The sequence below is a fragment of the Chlamydotis macqueenii genome, chromosome 3, assembly GCF_036417535.1.
Source record: "Chlamydotis macqueenii isolate bChlMac1 chromosome 3, bChlMac1.mat, whole genome shotgun sequence".
Lineage (NCBI taxonomy): Eukaryota > Metazoa > Chordata > Aves > Otidiformes > Otididae > Chlamydotis > Chlamydotis macqueenii.
This window is the reverse complement of record NC_141558.1, coordinates 106,740,873-106,761,093: the sequence shown is the minus strand read 5'-3', so window position 1 is coordinate 106,761,093 and position 20,221 is coordinate 106,740,873. Positions and strand designations below refer to the sequence as shown.

At 40.6% G+C, this 20,221-nt stretch overlaps 1 protein-coding gene across 2 annotated transcripts in view; it reads right to left on the bottom strand.

Moving 5' to 3' along the window:
- The window catches only part of SASH1 (SAM and SH3 domain containing 1), a 124,368-nt gene that overhangs the window by 84,509 nt on the left and 19,638 nt on the right, over positions 1-20,221 (bottom strand). For both annotated transcript variants that reach the window (XM_086744717.1, XM_086744718.1), the window contains exon 2: positions 15,182-15,310. In XM_086744717.1, coding sequence (XP_086600843.1) covers positions 15,182-15,310 — 129 coding nt within the window. The remainder of the gene's footprint in view (positions 1-15,181; positions 15,311-20,221) is intronic.

Here is a 20,221-nt window from a genome sequence, read left to right as displayed (position 1 = left end):
TCTGGTGTGGTCCAGATGCAGACTGCTTACTGTGATCTCTGATTTGAAACTGGAAGAAGAGAAGCTAAATGTACCAGCTTAACTTTTCATTTGTTTTGTGTTCCAAGAAACGTTGTACATTTGCACCATCTTCAACTCATCAGTTTTCAAGGGTATGTTTTTGCACAGATTTGTGATCTTTTACATTCTTTCTACTGCTGTTCTGCAGAAGCAGCATAGTTGTTTTCACAGAGTTCTTGCTCTCCATGACAACATCCAACTCAAGGAGGTAAGTATGAGAAAGAATAAGAAATATGGAAGCGTGGAAGAAAAGTCTGCTGCAGCAGGCACTCGAGGAAAAGAGAAAACGAAGTATGTGGGTCAAAGTGAATGGAAAAAGGGTGCTGCAAGGACTCTTCTAATTTGAGTACAGAAGATAAATGGTTGTGAAGCTTTGAAAAGATGCACAGGTGGAAGGAAATCAGGAAGGCAGGTGGGCATAGGCTGAGCTGCTAAGGGAAGAGATGGAAGAGGAAGATGACAGGGACTAATAATAAGAAGAAAAGCCTTGAGAATAAAGTCGGTGTCATGGAAGGAGAGTTATTAAGGATAAAAGATAGACGGTCCTCCCATAGCTTTGAGTCTCCGATAACAAGGCAATACAGAGGCACTATCTGAACTGTCACTGAGGGACAGGCATGTATTAACTCTGGAACAACGCAACTTCTTTTATCCTATATCTGCTCTAGGAAAGAGGCTGACAAATCCAGTGTCAAAACCTTTTATCTGCCACTTAACAGCTCTGCAATGGTGATGGAAATAAAAGTCATGCTTAAATCAGAGAAGAAATCCATTAGAACAATATTAATGCCTTACACACGGTAGTAGTCCATGACATCCTCCATTTTGAACATATCTTGTCACTCAACATAACTGCATCCAAGTTGCTCTGAAGCTGCTGGTAACAGAAGGGGTACCGTCATGGTTTTGTTAGTGAGGGGGACCCTAAGGTGGTAGCTTCTGTAGGAAACTGCTAGAAGTCGCTCCCCTTTGTTCAGGGGACTTGGCCAGGCCTAGGGCCTGAACTACGACAGGTACAAAGATTGATATTCTTATGTTTCAATAAACTTTTGCTTTTTTTGTGAAACCCCTTTCTGCAGGTTTATCAAGTCTTACTCAAAAGGGTTTACCATGTTCTGAAGGTAATGAACCCGGTTAAGAAACAAGCCCAACTTCTGTAAGCCTTGCTCACCTATCCAGTCCTCAGATGAGCCATGGCAGCTCCTGACACCAGGATAAGCAGCGTGGCTCATGTCAAGTGAAGTTAATTTTCTTAGTATGATACATATGATGAATTTTTTCACCCTCTTCTTATAGATTCCGAACTCCATCAAAGCTGGAGACACGGTCAGTCAATAGGTTCCTTAAAAACTTCCAGTAGGCCACTTTTTATTAAAAGAGCTATTAAAATTACATTAAATACTCATGAGTCATACTTGTTCTCAAGAAGCCTCAATTCCATTTTCATTCTACTTTTCAGACAGCTGAAAGATCAATTTATATACGACATCCTCTTAGCTTTCCAAACCTCTTTTGGTGTTTCTATTAGCAGTTAAGTGAAAGGCACCATTTCCCTCTGGTTAAAGAGGTGAGACAAAATGCAGCTCACCTCGTATCATGCCATTTTGTGTGCTTTTGGGGTACGACTAATGCAAGATTCTACATGCTATGGGGTCACCATTTCTGTGTTACAAGTGTTACATTACCTAAAGCATTGCCACAATAGAATATGTGTTCCTGTAGAAAAGGAATTACATGAACATTGCCAAAGAATTTTTAGGTTTTACTCATTGATAAAGTGTCCCTCCCTGCAAGTAAATGAAGCTGATAACTTTCAAGCTGTCCCTCAGGTAAGAGAGATCAACCAGAGGGAATTGCATTAGCAGTAAGCAGTGGAATGGCCCTGTCTTATGTATAAGATTAAATTTAGATTTTTTTTAAGACGGAAATTATTGGGCTTCAGGTCCTGACAAACTGCTGTGATCTCATACAGAAAATACTACACTACTGTTTTCAAGTCTGCCAGAAGGTGAAAAAGGACTGTGGTCATAAGATGATAAAGGGAAATGAGTGCAAAAAAACGAAAAAAAAAAAACCAGCCCACAAACAACAAAAACCCACGCCCCAGAGACCATGAAAAAAAAATTTCAAAAATGCCAGCTTTTTAAGAGAGTCCATAAGCTTATAGGTAGAGATTTGAAAAATGCTATAATTATCTCTAATGAAAGCTTTAATACTTGAAGCACAGCTCAAGAGCAGCTACTGTGCAACTAGAAATACCCTTTCAAAGCCAACACTTCAAACTATCTCTAAGATAATAGTAAAACATTCTTCAGTGCTAGGAAGACTCCAAGATTCAATAGAGAAGAGTTAAACAAGCCATTTCTGCCAAAGGCTGAAAGGAAACACAACAGGTAATTTGCTATAAGCCAAATTATCTAGAGAGCCAATTGCAATGTCTTACCCTAACTATACTCCTTTCACTGTCAACAAAGGCCACTATTGAGTAATTCTCATTTTAGAAATCTGAATAATTTCAGCCAGAAGAATCTCAATGCATCACTAACAAGAGAGGACCAATTGTGTTTGCACTATTTAGAGAAAACAATAAGTATTTCCTGTTCCACGTAGCATGGACATAGAAGCAAATACAAAGAGCATTTCCTACTATACTTTGCTATACTTCCCATGAAAGTGACTTGGCAAAACGCCCATCTCCTTAAACTTCATTATGGACTTTAGATTTTTGGTATCACCCACTCAGCTAAAACGTCTTCCTGCTTTCTTCTGCATTTGCTGCCTGAATTATGGTCAGGAAGATATTTCTATTTTTGTAATTTTTAAAGAGCAGAAGAAAGGCATTAAAGATGCAAACCCTAGGGATATTCATGTCCTGCCATTGCTCCAAATGAGGCTATAATGCAATAAATACCTTCTGTATTCCAAGATCATCTTAGGTTTTCACTGAACTCATGCAGTTTCTTCTTAAAAGTTAACAGTTATCTTAAAAAAACCAGTTATCTTATTCTTAAAAGTTAACAGTTAGATCTTAAAAGATTTAACTTTTAAATCTTAAAAGATTTAACTCTTAAAAGACTTGAAACTTTTTTTTTAAAGTGTCTTAAAATAATCAAAGTTGTGCTACGTTACTGGGTTTTCTTGGTTATTACTTACTACCATATTTTAAAGTGTGTTATACTGGTACAGTATCCCGATCAATGCAGCCAGTTCAGGGCTCATGTAAGCAAAAATAGCTTGCTGCTGTGTGGCAGTTATTTTTCCCTTGCAGCCAGAGTGGATCACTTTTTTTTTTTTCTTTACTCCAACTTAGTTTTTCAGTGATCTACTCACTGAACCTCCTCACCCTTGTGAGCAAGCAACGACCAAATTTTCCTTCTTTCCTATTCTGCCCGACAAAGGCAGTGCGAGGTCCTGGCTCCTGGGGCACCTGCTCCAGACTCTCTTAGATTCCTTATTCCGCTCTCACTTGCCCAAAGCTGAGGCTTGTTTCTTCAGTGCTCATAACCTCCTGTACCAGAATGGAAAAATTGAGCAGGAAGCTCCAAAGCGCAAGTCCAATTGTCAAAATTTATACCCACCTTTCTCTCCTCCTAACCTCCTTTACTCTCTTTGGATCAAAAATTCAGTGAGAAAAATTCACGGCTACTTAGCTTCTGTAATAACTGTTTACCTTTAGCCAAACAGTAATACATTGAAAATAATATACTTGATTTGTTTTTCTACATCTTTTTAACAATATGTGTTCCATGCTCCCTTATCATTTGGTCACGGAAAGCTTCCTGAGGTGCTTCATAATTACACATTATCAAAGACAAGTTCAAGAGTTTATGCAAATCATGGTGCTTTTCCATTTTGATTGTTTAAAGAAATTTTGATGAACATCAATATTTCTTAGCAAATCAGGAGGACTGCTACAAGACATCTGTGTATTTCAAAAGCAAAAGTGTAAGTTTACACCTGCAATTCAATACCACAACAAAACTAATCCACTAATGCTAAACATAACTCAGTTCAAAAGAGGAAAAACCAATAAAGATACCAAGTCCCCTGAAACGCTCATCCAGCTTAGCATCAAGCTAAGTTCCAGTCTTCCTGTTAACTTGGAAGGCTACTGGTAAACAGAGAGATCAAAGGAGGTAATTTGCCTGCTATTGTCTATCCTACAAACAAAAAGTTATCCAAACTAGCAACCAAGAAAAAAATAAGCCTGAATTTTGCTAGAAGGTCAGCAGCTTGGCTCTTTTTTAGAGTACCATTCTGATGTGAAGTAAAATAATTAAAAAGGAGCCAAAACCCATTAGGCTGAGACTTACATACCTACTCTGTTTCTAATAAAGCACTTGAGCCCTGTTTAAAACATATAAATTATTTAACCTGCAAGCGAAGAAGAAAAGATTCACTAGCTTTGTAGAGAAGACGCCCACCTGGAAGATGAGATGCTGGTATTCCCATCGCTACACCAGGAACTGTTTATATATGTGAACAGGGTTGATCAACAGATAAGGTTAAGACGACTACAGAATATTAAATTGCAGAGCATTCCGCTTCAAGACAGGAGATAAGAGTTCAAGTTTCCTCAGGCAGAGGAGGGAACCAAACTTTGGTTTTCTACACAACTGGATCAAACCACCACCTCCTACTACTTTGCACACCATGACCTTCATTTCTCATACTTTCCCACAGGTGTTTGAAACACAGTACTTAGTTTGGGGCTTAATGAAGTAGCAGTTTTTTCTGCCATCACCAGCTAACGCTATTCTGCTGAAACTAATGCACTGCTGAAGACATGTAAGCCTACTCCACGGTGAAGTAGTATAGCTCTCTGCCTCTGCATTTGTATTAGCATTATCCCCGCCATACATCAGACAGTCATTTAAAGTGGAGGCAGGATGGTAGAAGAAGAGACAGCTGGCAGTGACCTATTGACCAGTAGAGCTAGACTCTTCACTAGATCTCCATACCCCAGAGGAAAATAGGACTGGTCTCTGAAAGATGCCACATTAGGAATGTTATAATAGTCTGGCACAATCTTAAGATACTTTTGTTTTTTTAAAGTGTGGGCTAGTGGACTGGACTTTAGGCTTGAGCCACAGGTAACCCAGATTGTCTTCACTCACTGGCCATGCACTGCTTAATTAGCTCTCATGGCCAGTCTTTTTTTACAGCTACACTGGGGCAGACTCAGACTAATGCCCTTTTCTGTTATTTAGTTGTTCTGAATTTACCCTAAATTTTGTGCTACTCTGATGCAAACTTAGTTACAGAAGAGGAATGAGGGAATTACATAGGTTAATCCTCAGCAGCAGCTGAATCTTAGGGAGGTGAGGCCTAAATAGGGATAATAGTACTCAAATTACCAACACAACAAATGGTAATTAATGTTTTTAAAGGGTTTCGAGGGTGGAAAGTGCTACACAAAGGAGAAATAAAACTATTTTGTGAGCTTCTGTGTAGGCTAGCAACTGAAGGCTCCAATTATGTGGCTTTCAATAGTTTACCACATGAACATAATAAAGCAACTCTGATGACTGACTTCCTTCTCATTTATTTGCATGACTTTCAGCACCTCCCACATGCCGCAAAACTTTAAAAGCTATCTCTTCTGTCAAAATGGACTTGAACTGTGGCTTAACCTTTGCTGGGATACCAGAACAAGGAGAAACCTGAACAGGTCTGTGGATGCATCAAGACAGAAAGCTGACTGAAGTCTGAAACGTGACCCCTCTGCCCCCCCTTGGAGGTAGAGGAGGTTGAACTTTCAAATACTGTTGAATTTATCAACACAGTTTGTCTTAAAAGGAAGCTTCCAAATTCTGATTTTTTTTTGCTAGCTTTTTTTTATCTTCCCAATTTATCAGGATGACTTGTGAGTAAAGCCTTACATGATGAAAAATTTGTCTAATTTTCCACATCGATGTCCACTGATGTAATAAGACATTATTCCTGCAACCACTGCCTTCATTACATCCTTAAATGATGGGTACACAACCATACTGCCACTATTTTCACATGGAGCCTAAACCAAATGCTTGTAACTGAGGTCTTACCAGGAACTTCACCAGCAACAGGCAAAAAACACAGACACAAACAAAGAGTTACCAGTATATGTTTCATAAGGAACTTATGAATTCCAAATTTTGCTAAGCATTTCAAGTCTTTATTCTTTAATTAGTTTCTAATCCATGACTAATTTTGTTCATCATGCCTAGCAACATAAGAAATTAATCCCTCTGATAAGCTACTGAAATTGAATCCCTTTGTAAAATATTACCCACTCATTTTCATACGTATATTTTTACAGGATTATTGCCTTCCCCAACTCAATTTGCTTAAACGGCCAAAAAAGACTTAGAGACAGGGAAAATCTGGATGTAGTAATCTCAGATTACTTTGTTCCCTTATGTAAGATAGAGCTGCAATCTAAACTGTCAGGGAGAACTTACAAATATAATTCAAGAGGGATATGGCATATGAGAGTCAAGAGGGGTTTCCAGCTGATAGCCATTCCTTTTTATTATTTTGTGGAGAACAGATTGATCAACCACCAAAGAAATCATATCTCGTCAAACTGCTTGATTTCTCCCTCAAACAAAAAATTCACAAATCATCTTGTCTGAAATGGAGCATTTCTCTGTGTGCTTCAGGCAACACTGCTGAAATAGGAAACCTACACAACACTGAGAGAAGATAAAGCATGGAGAGATCAAAGGAGAGTAACTGTGCAGCATCAGAACCTATATCATGAAGAGCAAGGTCAGGCTGGCAAAAAGGAAAAAAACAACAAAAACCCAACCCCTTTGAATTCACAGATGGAGGCCTGCCTTCCTCTGGGCATCTTTGTTGGAGGAGCATCCTTGCATCCTTCTGCTGCAGAGAAACAGATGTTCCAAAGCACATCCAGATGTGCACAAATACTCGTGATGTGTTTCTCATTCTCATCGCAACATGCTCTTGATTTATTCTTGATTAAGACCTGTTTGTTTTCCCTGATGACCTGCAAGGCTGTTACGGTTCTTAAAAGTGCAGGTTTTTAATACCTTACTAACTTCAAGACTTCTATCTTGAGCACTATTCTTACTATTCCTTAAGTACCTGGGGTGGTGTTTCTCCACCCCAGGACTTCGAAGTGCAAGTTAGCACAACAGTTACCTGACATCTGAAGTTGCCGTCAGCTGTCTTCAGCACACATAGATGGACTGGAGAGCAGTGGCTGGGGGACAGGAGGAGCATACAGAGAGGCTGTATGGGGAGTCAGGCTAAAGGACAAAGAGAAGTAATCTATATACAAGACATTACACCTTCTAGATTCGTTCTTCTTTTGGTTTAGCTGCTACCACGTTACAAGAGTCTGACACTCTTCTGACCAGCCAATACATATTGCTGTCCTTCCCAGACTGATGCCACTCAGACAGGCATCATTATCTTCTAGTAATATGTGAATGGCAAGCTGGGCTGTACACCACAGAAACTGTTCACCCCAGAGTTTGGATGGTTTGGGGTTTTTTTTATTTGTTGGTATTGTTTTTTCTGTTGGTGTGTTGTTTTGTTTTGTTTTCTCTCTGAGATGCACCTTCTTAAATGACAATTTAATTTGCTTTCTTTTTTAACAATCATATCCTTTGCAATGAATTTTCCCTAATGGTCCAGACAGCATGATGCTGTACATTTCCATTTTTGCTGTCATTTTTAAATTCAGAGGGGAGAAAAGAAAAAAAAAAACCAAAAACAAACCCACCACACAACACAAAGGGAGCTGAAGTTACTCAACCAATTCCCCCCTCCCCACAAAGTCCTCCGGCTCCGATGGGATTAAATCACAGAGTTATACAAATCTAGTCTGTCAGTTCCAGCAGATATGCACTGCTTCTAGGATAAAAGAACAGCACAGTAAGAATATATTCAGCTGATCTTAGGTTCAAAGTAAAAGTCCTGCTGAATGTAAAGGGACAAGAAAATGACTATAGGTGATGCTAAAAGATCAAGAATAGCTAGAAAAACATTTATAGCACTAAGGAGAGTTTCTCCTCTCTACAATTACCAGTCAGATTACCAGAACTGATGTTGTTTTTCTAACATAAATATTATTTTATTCATAACAGTATTGCCAGTTCAGAAAAAAATAACCTATTCTTCCCATAACACTGACATTGCTAAAAACAAACAAGTTCCAAAGACCAGAAATGTTAAACTAAAGATTCTGCTCCAGAAAAGCAAGGACTCTCCAAGTGTATGAAAGGAAGATAAGGTCGCCCAGCCCACCATAGCTGCACAGTCTACTGAGTCTCCAGTCTATAAATAGACAGATTTTGCTTATAGGGATTATTCATAAATGGGCTTCCAACAAAAACAGTGGTGAGACTGCAGGAGATCATTAGCTCTCAACAGAAAGTTGAGAGGTTTTCACTTAGTCTGCTAGTACTAAGCAGACTAAGAACTGTTTAAGAACTGTATTCACTTTGCTGTGTAGGGAACAAGCCTTGCTTTATTTTCATGTTTAATGCCAGCTCTGTATTTAAATGCCTTTGCTGTCTTGGTGTGTGATACATGAGACACTAAAAATAGCCCGTCTGTTCGAGAATTTCCATTGTGTCTACCTTTGAAAAGCTCCATTACTGATGAAAAAAAATTACTATGAATGTAATTTATGAAGATAAAGCCTAAAATGTTGAGAGACTGACACTGCACACATAGTAAATCTCTATTATGTAATTTCTATGTAATTCTACTTTATGCATCCATATTCAGGCAAAACTCCCTCTATTTCAAGCTAAAACTCCCTCTATTTCAAGCTATAATGGAGGGGAAAAAAAAATAAAGTTTGAAAGTCCATGTCTTTTACTGCTACTTTTTCTTTTGTGTGTCTGCCTGATAAAGCCTGGAAACTCTTCAAAATTTAGGATGTCTTATCTGTGTGCTCTCCAGATCTTCTTTTGTGCTGTAGATACCTTTTTAATCCAACTCAAATGTTGTTTATACTTTGGAGGGCCTCTCGCAGCCAGCAAGACAAAATAAAACAGTGGGATCCTGTTCCAGCAACATACAGAGGTGTCCTCTCAGGACAAAGGTAAAAGCAGCCAGTAGTGCATTTGCAAAGCAGAGCTGATCATTTCACGGCAGTGAATAAGCAGTCCATTTTAGGATCCTGAGATTTTAATATATGTGAGATGCAAAGAACAGCAGATGTGGCTAGAGCAGGCACATGCAGACTCCACAAAGACATTCAGCGTTGTAATGCCAGATTCAGTGGCCAACTCCCACGGAGATTTCTTAAATACACATCAATCACTGACTGCAACAGTTCTCGGTACTTCAGTCTCCTTCCGTAAAGGTTAGCTAGTTTCTCAAGTAGTCTTGCAACACTGGTATCACCAACCAGCAGTACCATATCAGCCAAACCCACCTCTGAAAAGGTTAAAGCCTAATTACTCTATCACTCAAATTAGTAATTACTTTTGCCACTTTTCCTCCACTCTGCCCCGCTGGACACACACCATCTGTGATGACATTATCTAGACGGTCAACTCAATTTGTAATCAAACAACTAACTGCTAAGCATCTTTCCAAACCATGCACAGCCAAGACTTATGTGGACTACATACATGTTGGGCAGCGAGGCAAGAAACTTATGTTGCTTTTACGTTCATTTCTATTTTCCGACTTCTTACATCTACAGGTACTGTAAAAACACACGAGATTAGGCAAGTAAATTGACTTGCTTAAAAACCATGTCAAAACCATGGACTGTACTTTACCACCATGTATACAGAGAGATTCTCAACACTTCCCCTTTAACATGCTAAAATTAATTAAATAGATTGGGGGGGGGGGGGGCGGGGAAGAGGATACTTGTGTGCCTTGTAGCTTTCCAGTGGCATTCATTTTAAATTTATGTAATTTACAAGTCAAAAGATTAGTGCAGCTTCTCAGTGCCACAACCATAGCTGTCAGAGTCGATCAGAAAACCTCAAGCTGTTCTTTGACTTCAAGATCATCAGCCACAATACAGACCTTGGCAGCAGCAGTTAGCTGGCCGCTGTCAGTGATGGATGAGACAACAGAATGCAGTTTGCTCTTTCACAGCTACATCAATGCTGTCTTGCCCTGCTGACAGGCAAAGTGAACTTGGTTTTGTCAGTGAGCCAGGCGGATATGATCCCAAAGACATCAAGGAAGCAGATATGAGCAGTAACAAGGTGCCATCCTCACAGTCACTTTTCTGGCCATAACTGCATTTTAGCAGATGTCCGGCTCAATATTACCAGCAATGCATCCATTACAGGCCTGAAAATCCACTCTATCTACTCTGACTGCAGTTCTTCCTCAGCCAAAAAACCACATGGTGCACAGGAATAGGCCAAATGCTAGGAAATGTGGGCAACTCCCATGCTGTTCACAAACATTAATGTCCAAACCCAAGCACATTCCCTGTTATAAAAACAGAGGCAAAATTCCAAACGCAAAAAGCAGTTATCGTGGTTAGGGACAACTAACAATCCTTGACAGCACTACTATTTGGAAAAATACTCTGTGTTCAGCTCCATCTGCAGCTACTGTTTTGTTACAAGATATGCTGCTCTCCCAAACAATTTTGCCATGTGATCTTTTTAAAAAAATTAAACTCCAGAGTAGTATATCTAGGCTGGTCATGGTATGATAGGAAAGGCTGGAGAGTTGATTAGAAAGTACAATGTACAATCAAGATATCAACACTTGCTCCCAAACAGCTTAAAATTATTTCAAAGTGTACAGAAGCAGCAATAAACAGGTCATATTTCTCTCCTTCCAGTGGAAATACCACAAAGGGCAATCTGGGCGAGGCGGTGCTAAAGACATGTTCCTGGCAAAGCTCTGCCAGCTCCGGCACTCCTTTGTTAGCACACTGCTCCTCCTGATGCAGCCTCTCCGCGCAACTCTTAGAGGACACTTCAACCCCTGCGGTGACCCAGTCTTCCTCTTTGTTCGGAGCACTCAGTAAAAGCAGCTCCAAACCTAACTTTGTCCTTTTGGGCTTCTGCTACGTATTATTTATTACTTGTACTGCCTTTCAGAATGGGGTTGGACTAGATGACCTTTAAAGGTCCCTTCCAACCCAAACTGTTCTATGATTCTGTAAGACATTAGAACTTCCATCCAAAAATTAATCTGCAGTCTCCCAGCTCTATCACAGCTGCTGATCACCTGATTTTTCATTATTATAAAATCTAAAGATGCATACCAACACGTTTTGCTTTATGAAATTTTTGGCACATGGGATCCGTAGTTTTGAGATAGCTGTCAACAGAGACTCTTCCCCTTACTTCGTTATTCCCCATTTAGACCCGATCTCAGTTGCAGGGGTTGGGTTTATCCTGCGGTACCCCCTTCTCATGAGTCAGTAACCTTCACTCTAACAAAACCCTGAAAACTTGTACTAGGATGACATGGACATCAGTTCTGCTCTGTTCTAGCACTTTGCTACAGAGAGGAAGACCACCATCGTGGGGGGGAAGGGAGAGCAGAAGTACTGCCCACCTCCAGCTCTGGCACCACCCTACTGCTCGGAAGAGAGGGTGTACAAACAGCACCGTCCCTCCTCACCCCTGCTAGGAGAGTAACATATGGCAGAGCAAAGCCAGGCTAGACTAACAGCCCAATAATATTGGTGCATAATAATTCTGAGGCTGCATATATTTGTTATCTAGTGCATATATTTTGCTATCATAGCACATCTGGGATATGCTACGAAGCTGGCATTTCCCCCACCATTACTCCCCATTCACTATTCCAAAATCTCTGCAAATATACTACCTTTCCTCAAGCTGTAAAGAGAGGAAAAACATCGCAACAAATGAGTCACTCTTCTGTTCTGTCACTTTCACATTAGTGCTTTTGCAGTCACTTTGGCAGATCTGCTGTTTAAACCAACTCCTTTTTCTACAGCAGATTGTAACCAGGCATACTACTTTATCACACTGAAAATGCATTCTAGTCAACATGGCCATTTCCCGCTCTCTGAATACCCAAGTCAAGCCTGAGAACAAGTTTCAGCTGCAGTCAGCGCTGTTTGGATGCTGTTGTGGAAGCAGGCTAATATCTATAGTCTCATGTTATCAGCAGAATGGCTATCTGATGTCCAGAAACTATATTAGAGTTGTGATGGACGTAGCAAAAATTGACCACTAATTTCATTTTCAATTGCAATATCTTCTCTCTGACCTGACAGGTCAAGAAGTCATTACTAGATTCCTAAAGTGAGCAAACTCAATATGAGCGCCACTGAAGAGGAGTCTCTAGGATGTCTTTTCACACTTTCTCTGACTATAGCTTCTCTTAAGCAGAATGAGCTAGTGAATCACTCACTGGTCTGTCTTGGGTTAGCTCACATCTATTTAAACCACTGTGAAGCTCTGCACCTTTGATGTGAGTTAATTAAGCTCACATGGCTTTCCCCAGCCTGGCTTCTGCAGCTTCGGAAGTGAAGGGAGCCAAATTAGGCCCATCTGTCTAAATGGAAGGGAGTCCTCTCCCGCCATAAGGCATGCTTCATTACCCAGCACAGGAGCTGCCTTCCAAGAGTGCCAGGAAAGGGGGTTTTGTTGCTGCCAACAGCTACCCAGAATACCAGGTATGCCGAGCATGGGGATTTTCACAAGAACCATGATTCTGTGCCATCAGCTTCTTTCCACAGAAGCCTCAAGGGTCTGTCTACAAAGGGATTTCCTGCAATAACCTTTTGTTTAACACTTCGAACTTACTGGCAGCAACAGATCTGCAAAATACATTCGATTTTTTTTTTTTCATTTAAAAATAAAGAAGGAACTAGCAAACTTCAGTAAGGCAGAGGAGATGACTCTCTCTGCCTTGATCCTGCAGCCGTGTATTGTGTAACTGAGGTTCGTAGTCTGTACAAGCTCTGGAAGCCTCTCAGTTGCTAAACTGGAAGCCTAAGAAGAAAGAAAGTAGCCTTAAGTAATCCACATCATCAGGTACAGCTGCTAGAGAAAGGACGCAAACGACTCCCTGCTGCTAGTCAGTGCTAGGACCTGGGGAAGCAAAGGTAGAAGACACAATTACACAGCTTCAGCTCCCAAAGTTGTCTTAAAGGATTTGATCTTGCAGAGGAATGATGATCAGAACTATGATCAGATCCCATGCTGGCCTCCGTAGAGGTATTAACCACACTTTGGTTATGAGTTTCTGTATGTGTTATACAAAAGTTACCACCACAGCAAAACCGTAAGTGCCCAAAAAAAAAAAAAAAACCCAAAAACAAAAAAAAACCTTCAGTAACTCATTTGCTGTGAGACAAGACTTGAAGGGAGTGTCTGTAAGTCTGTATCTAAAACCACAATCTGTCAGGAAACACAAACTTAACACTGAAGACCTAACAAAGCAGATTTAACAACTTTTTCTCAAAGATGATCTTTATGAATGTTATGAAAACTAACAAAGAAGCTTACAATGAAAAAAGCACAGCTATCAGTAACACATACATACAGAGCTTAAGCAGTGACAAACTTTTACTAATGTAACAGGTCGGTAAGGAAATTGTCCAACAAGTGAAAACGTGAAGTTTTTTGTGATAGGCCTCCTAAAACATTCCTTCTTAAATTTAACAAAAATGAAGTATGGAGATGACCTGCATATAGACCAGTTTTGGCTAAAGTGGGACTCCCCAAAGAGTTTACGCAACTGAATGGGTGAAAAACTGGCTGGTTGGGCTTTAAGAGTAGTGTTTAATGTGTCATACTTGGAGGCCAGCTACAAGCAGAGTAGTCCAGCGGCCTACCCTGTTAGATACCTGAGGAGGAAAGAGAGGACACCTCCATCAAGGGAATGGATGATGCCCACCTCAGGCTGCAGTTAATACACTTGAGGGCAAGGCCGCCATTCAGAGTGGCCTGGCAGGAACCTCAGGAAATTCAACTTGGACAAATGCAAAGTCCTGCTCCTGATGACGAGCAAGCGTACACACCAGCACAGGCTGGGGATTGACTGGCTGGGCCAGCCTGCTCTGCCTGGGGCACAGTAGGCTTAGCTCGAGCCAGCAATGACAGCCAGCAGCATCCCACACCGTGCCAACAGCAGCGTAGCCAGGAGACCAAGGGAAGTGATTGCTCCCGTTTCCCTGGCATCTGTCAGGCCATGTTTGGACCACCACCTCTGGCTCTGCAGTCCTGCATGCTAGGCAGGTGCTGATAAATTTGAATAAGTCTGGGTGAAGGCCCACCTGCTCAAGGATTTGAACCCTTGCCCTGAAAGAAGAGCTTGGAGAAAACATAGCTTTGAGAAGACCTACTGGCAGCCTGCTGGTACCTATGGGGAGGTTATCAAAAGATGCAGCCTGGTTCTTCACCATGGTGCATGGCATGAGGAAGAGACAACAGGTATAAATTCCCATGGGGGGTATCTCATAGGTTATCAGGAAAAAAAAGAAAATTTCACTAAGATGACAGGTTGCTCAGAGAGGCTCCAAAGCCTCCATCTGTGGACGTCTTCAAACCTAATCAAGATAAAGCCCTGAGCAACTTGGTTTGAATTCAGTGTTAACACTGCTTTGAGCCTAAGGTTGGATTAGAGACTTCCTGAGGTCTCTTCCAGCCTGAAGGACTTCGTGACTCAGAGTCCCCCACTCCAGGTTCTGTAACGTGTAGTAATGGAAAAGGGTTCACAAAATTGAAGATTGCTTACATTTGGGAGCCTGAAACCAGTATTTGCACCTTGGAGTTCTGAGATGTGGTACTTTAACAGTTTCTACAGTGCAAATGAAAAATAGCACATAGTTTCATTGTGCTCACACTGGGAGCATCTTGGAGCAAGGAAACAATGCTTTTGTCAGACACTGTCTTGCCTCCAAGAGTTGAGGTTTGCAAGCAAACGTGTGCAAGCAAAAAGTACTCTAATTAAAGAGGAACTAAGAAATGCAGAATCCAAGGCTTAATGAATCATAACAAATACCTAGAAAAAACAAACCCTGCTGATTTCCAAGTGTTTAATTGAGTTGGCTGAAATGTTTGTGTGCGTGAACACCATCACATACAGTTATTGTCCTGGGTAGAACTCTTCAAGCTGAAATACAGATTCTTCATCCGGGGCATGAATGGCAATCATTTGTTAATGAAGTCATAACTTCTCTACATACCATATCAAGGTCTTGGGAAACCCTACGTTTGCGCAGCTCTTCCATCCTCTCACACACATCCGTGAAGCAGGTGTTATAGTAGTCTGCATACTGCTGTGCCAGGTCATCAATATTTCCCAGTGACCCATCCTGTGGTGAAGACAGAGAAAAAAAAGTTCATCAATTTTAAAAGTTCTAATTCAAAGGTAACACCACTGTGAGGGAGATCCTCTCCCTGCAGCACATTCAGCTCATAGACCTTGGGTCATCCTCTTAAACCTTAACCCTGTGCAACAGTTGGGAACTGCAGTACCACAGCAGCTCTTCAGACACAGATAGATCCTTGCTAATTCCAACAGAGAGAGAGAAGGCAGGGACAGCAACGCACAGCAGAAGAACAATATATCCCCAGGCACTATCTGCCTCAATTCCTTCCCACCCACATATGTCCATATTCCATCTGGTTCTCTCAAGCAGCTTCCCACTCATCCAATAACCAGTCATTACACACGTTTCACTGACCTTATTTACTTGGGAGTAGCCCTGCTTTCCTTGACAATGACTAACACCAATTTAAAACATTAAACTTCTTGCTTATAAGCACAATCAGCCGGACTGCAAACAATTCCAGCCAAATGACTTTAACAGCCGCGTTTATGCCACCCACAAAGACACTCTGCCAGTTGGTCTTTTCAGATATGCTGGAGGCAGACACATGGTTTGCTCAGTCCCAAAGGCCTGCTTTGCTAGGCAGAATTGCTACCCTGTTAATAAAATGACCATAGCCAGGAATCTAATTTTAATCCGCTGATAATCACAGTTCATAATTCATAGTTTTAAAATGATGGATAAATAAGGAAAAAAACCCACACCCACAAATCAAAACAAAAAAATAGACTGGATTTTAAGTGGTGTGAGAAATCCTTCTAAACTTCAGATGTGTGTGCCATATAGGGCCAGGTGATGGGGCATGCAGGGTGAATTAATCTTTTTGGTACAACAGGCACATACTTAAAATAGGTCCAAAAGATGGGATGGAGTAATTTTGTTTCTCTGTCTAATTTATTAAAGAGCTTACATGTTATTGTACACATTCTTTACAAGGTAACAATCTACACTTCGTGCATATTCTGAAAGAAGAATAAGAATACACTGCAGTTTGTTATTTCATTGTTGCTGTTAATATATGCAACACATAAATATAAAATTATGCCTTGAATATTAAGAAAAAACTGAGCAATTGAGGAATAATTTAAAATAATTATACTAATAATATATGTAAGTTGCAATGCAGATTTTTAGCATACGAGCTAAGAGGAAATATTTTAATTAGAAACCACACCTTACTGAAACTGTTGCTATTTGGAAATAAGTATGTGGTCCTGCTCCCGGGTTCCTCACTATGCTGAGGAGGCAGACCTGTTTTTCCAGAGAACTGGAAAAAAAATTGCAGTTGAAATCAAAGTGAAAACTTGTTAAGCCTCAGACTCTGCAAAACGCACTCTCTACTTTTTTTAAAGTGCAATTCCACATGCACAACAGTTATCTCAAATGCCCCAGAAAGTTTTGTAGAGCTCAACATTCCTAAAATTCAAAATCACTTGCAGTTTCTTAAAACTACTGTGTACAATACAGGTGGAAGACAACTTGTATATCACTTGTTGGAGCACCAGAGGCAAAATATCTACTCTAAATATATACAGATACACACCCCCTCCTCTCTATAGACCTATGCACTTTTTACTGTATTTCCTATACCTCAACCTGCCAAAGATGTTTTAAATGTTACAAGATCAGGTTTCTTAGTGCATATACACTTCTGGGAACTTCAGACCTTCCACAGCTTCAGACAAACAACTTCGCACACCACTGAGCAAGTGTGTAGTTTAAGAGGACAAACTGGCATCTTCGAGAGCCCAAGAGTGCTACCCTGTCTTTCTACCAGAGCAGCAGTGCTACTCACTCAGCAGGCAGCAAGCACACATCTTTCTCCAGCTCCTCCTCACCATCCATCACTTCCCAACAAGCTGGGGAAGAAACTTTGACTCTGGGAGTGTTCCACCACCCTCACTGTAAAATATTTTTTTCTTACATCCAGTCTGATTCTGCTTCCTTCTATTTTAAAACCATTACCCCTTGTTCTATCACAAAAGGCCCTGCTAAAGAGTTTCTCCTTGTCTTTCCTGTAGGCCCCCTTTAGGTACCGGAAGGCTGCTATAAGGTCTCCTGTGCCACAAGAGCCACGCATCTGCCTGCACAACTGGACACTTTTCCAGTGGCTGTGGGTGCATTTGCCGGTCCTAAGTGCACGGCAAGCTGCTTTCAGGAGGTTTGCACACTCAGTAGGCCTAACTAGTGCTGCAGTGCTAGGGAGGCAAATGAACACCAAACAGAAAAAGCAACCCCAAAACTTAACCTTCATTTGCTCACTGTTGCAGGCAATAATAAAACATGTATGACTTCCAAAGAGATGCTGTGACATCTGAATCCCAGCCACTCCATCGTAACAAACATCCCTCTTTCAGGGTTAACAAAAATTCCCACTTTGGAGTATCTTCCCCAGCCAGAGTACGTTTATTCCTTGATAAGCTTTGCCATTTAAAATTATAGGAGCTGGAAACAGCAATGTCAAAAAGGCAAGATGGGAAACCATCATTTTATTAGAACAATATGAAATCTGCCTATTTATGTTAACAGTCAGTCTTCCCCCTCAATTCTGGAAACTATTAAATTTCATGTAGTAAACCTACTCAGAAATAGGTGTAACTTGTGAAGGTCAAGGAATGACTCTGAAATTGAGTGATATACGCCAAATCCAAATGTACCACATGGACTTCAGCTTAGTTTAGAGCCGAGCAGAGCTGAGGATCGCAGCACGCTCCAGTGCTCCTCGATGCACCTTCCCACATCTCCCCAGGCCCATGGTCACGGGCTGCGCGATGGAGAGCGGTGGTGCAGCACAATGGATCTCACCAAGCTGAACAAGAGCTCTTTTTTTTTTTTTTTTTTTTTTTTTAAAACGGTGGTCTCTACAAGGCTGAAGCCTTGTGACTGTCCCTACAGCAAAATTAGCTTGATTGCAGCACCCCAGTTAAAGCCCGCAGAACGCGGGTGGCCCCACCGCCAGCCAGCATGTGGCTGCAAAGAAAGGCCTATTCACAAGCAACCCAGGCTGCCCGTGCTGCAACGTCCAGAGAAGTTGAGCTGCAGGCACCAGCCTGCCCGACTGACAGAAGGGATTGTTGTCAATGCTCGAGACTCAAATTAGGGGCTACGCTCCTAATACAGCTCATGCCAGCTCTCCGGGGAAGACCAGGCCTGCGTGAAAGCAAGCTTAATGTCCAAATAAAAGATGAAAAAAAAAAACCGCAAGACCTTAGAGATGAGAATTTATAACTGAAACATATACTCATGGTAGCCCTGCCATACGCTTTTGCTGGGTTACCAGATCAAGGGCGCCTAGCTTTATGAGGCAGCCACTCCGCAAAAGCGGCACGCAACCTCCTAACCAGATGCAGACAGCTTTGAGGTTTGAAGTCTCTAGCTTCAAAAAATGAGAACAAAAATACCAACACTTGCATTTACATCTCAGCTTGTCAGGAAGTTGTAGTGGAAGACGGCAAGTGAATAATTTGTCTTATGGCAAAGAGCTTCTTTTATGAGTTTATCCGTGTGGGTATCCAGAAAGCATTGCTTTTGTCAGGACCTACTTTAGATATCATCAAACCACAAGCACAACTAATCAGAAGATTAATTTTGAACTACAGCATTTTGTCTGTCTATTCATTAAACTGATCCCTCAACTTCTCAAAAAAAATTGAAATTATCTCACACAAAATCACCATCAGTGTGCTTTGTATTTCTATTTTGTTTTCAGGTTAACTGAGTATTTAGCTCCAGCTTGAGAAGTTATTCATTCCCTTACAAAGCAGAGAGTCAAAGGAATTGTTTGAAGTGTTTAAAAAAAATCCTAGCGTTATTAATAGAACAATAAAAGCATTAATAATGAATAATATTTTTAAAATATTTCACCTTGAAGCATAAAAAATAAGAGCCAATGTTAATTTTCATAAGTTCCTTTTACTTTCTTCCTTTCATATGCATGAAAAAAACCTAGAGGATTTTTTTAAGATAATAGAAGTAAAAGTCTAAACTCATCAACTTTATTCATTCCTCTTCTTCCTTATTAACAGCCCTAGATTGTGGGCTTGATTCCAATACAACAGGGTCCAAACAAACGTGGACTGCCATTTTAGTTTCACAGGTATGAAAAAGCATACAGCTATTTAATATCAAAAATAATTAGTCAAAGCAGTTCATAATAAGCCTTCAGTCATGTGTCACTATGTCCCATTTTGATGTAGACGGGTCTCACGTTTGAAACAGCTTGTGTGAGCAATGAAAAAAAGACACGGCTTTCCATTTTATGGAAATTCTGTAATTCAGTAGCCACTGATACACTCTTAACTGCTTTAGGTCAGTAATATTTTCAAAACCAAGACCTCATAATAAACTCTTTCACATTTTGTTACAAATTTAACAGTTAAGCAAAGTCCTACCATGAAGATTGCTTTGCACCAGTTGTGTTTATTGCCATACAAACTGCAATGTTCCAGCTACATAATCCCACAGATCTTCTCTGGTGGAAAAAAATGTGTAAGCAACACAAATATTGAGGAGAAATGCCATTCCTGAAACGCTTTAATTTATTCATAAAAAGTTTAAACATGTTTCTCCTAAGACTTCACTACTGCCTGAGACCTTTCCATAAAATAGTCTGATAGCCGGGAAAGTAAACAACCCACTAGTTTTAAAGTGTTAAACCTAAAATGAAGATTTAATAAAATATTCTAATTAAAACAGAAGTTATCTCAGATTTCTATTTTCGGTTGTCAGATACATTCCTAAATTTCCATCTTATAATGTATGCATGCAGCATTTTTTGGCATCATAAAACACAGAGTAAATGATGAATTGCCCTGGAATTCCCAGAGAATTAGTTCTGATATGCATGTGAATACCAGAGGAATCCATTGGGATTCCTGTTAATGGAGCAACTAC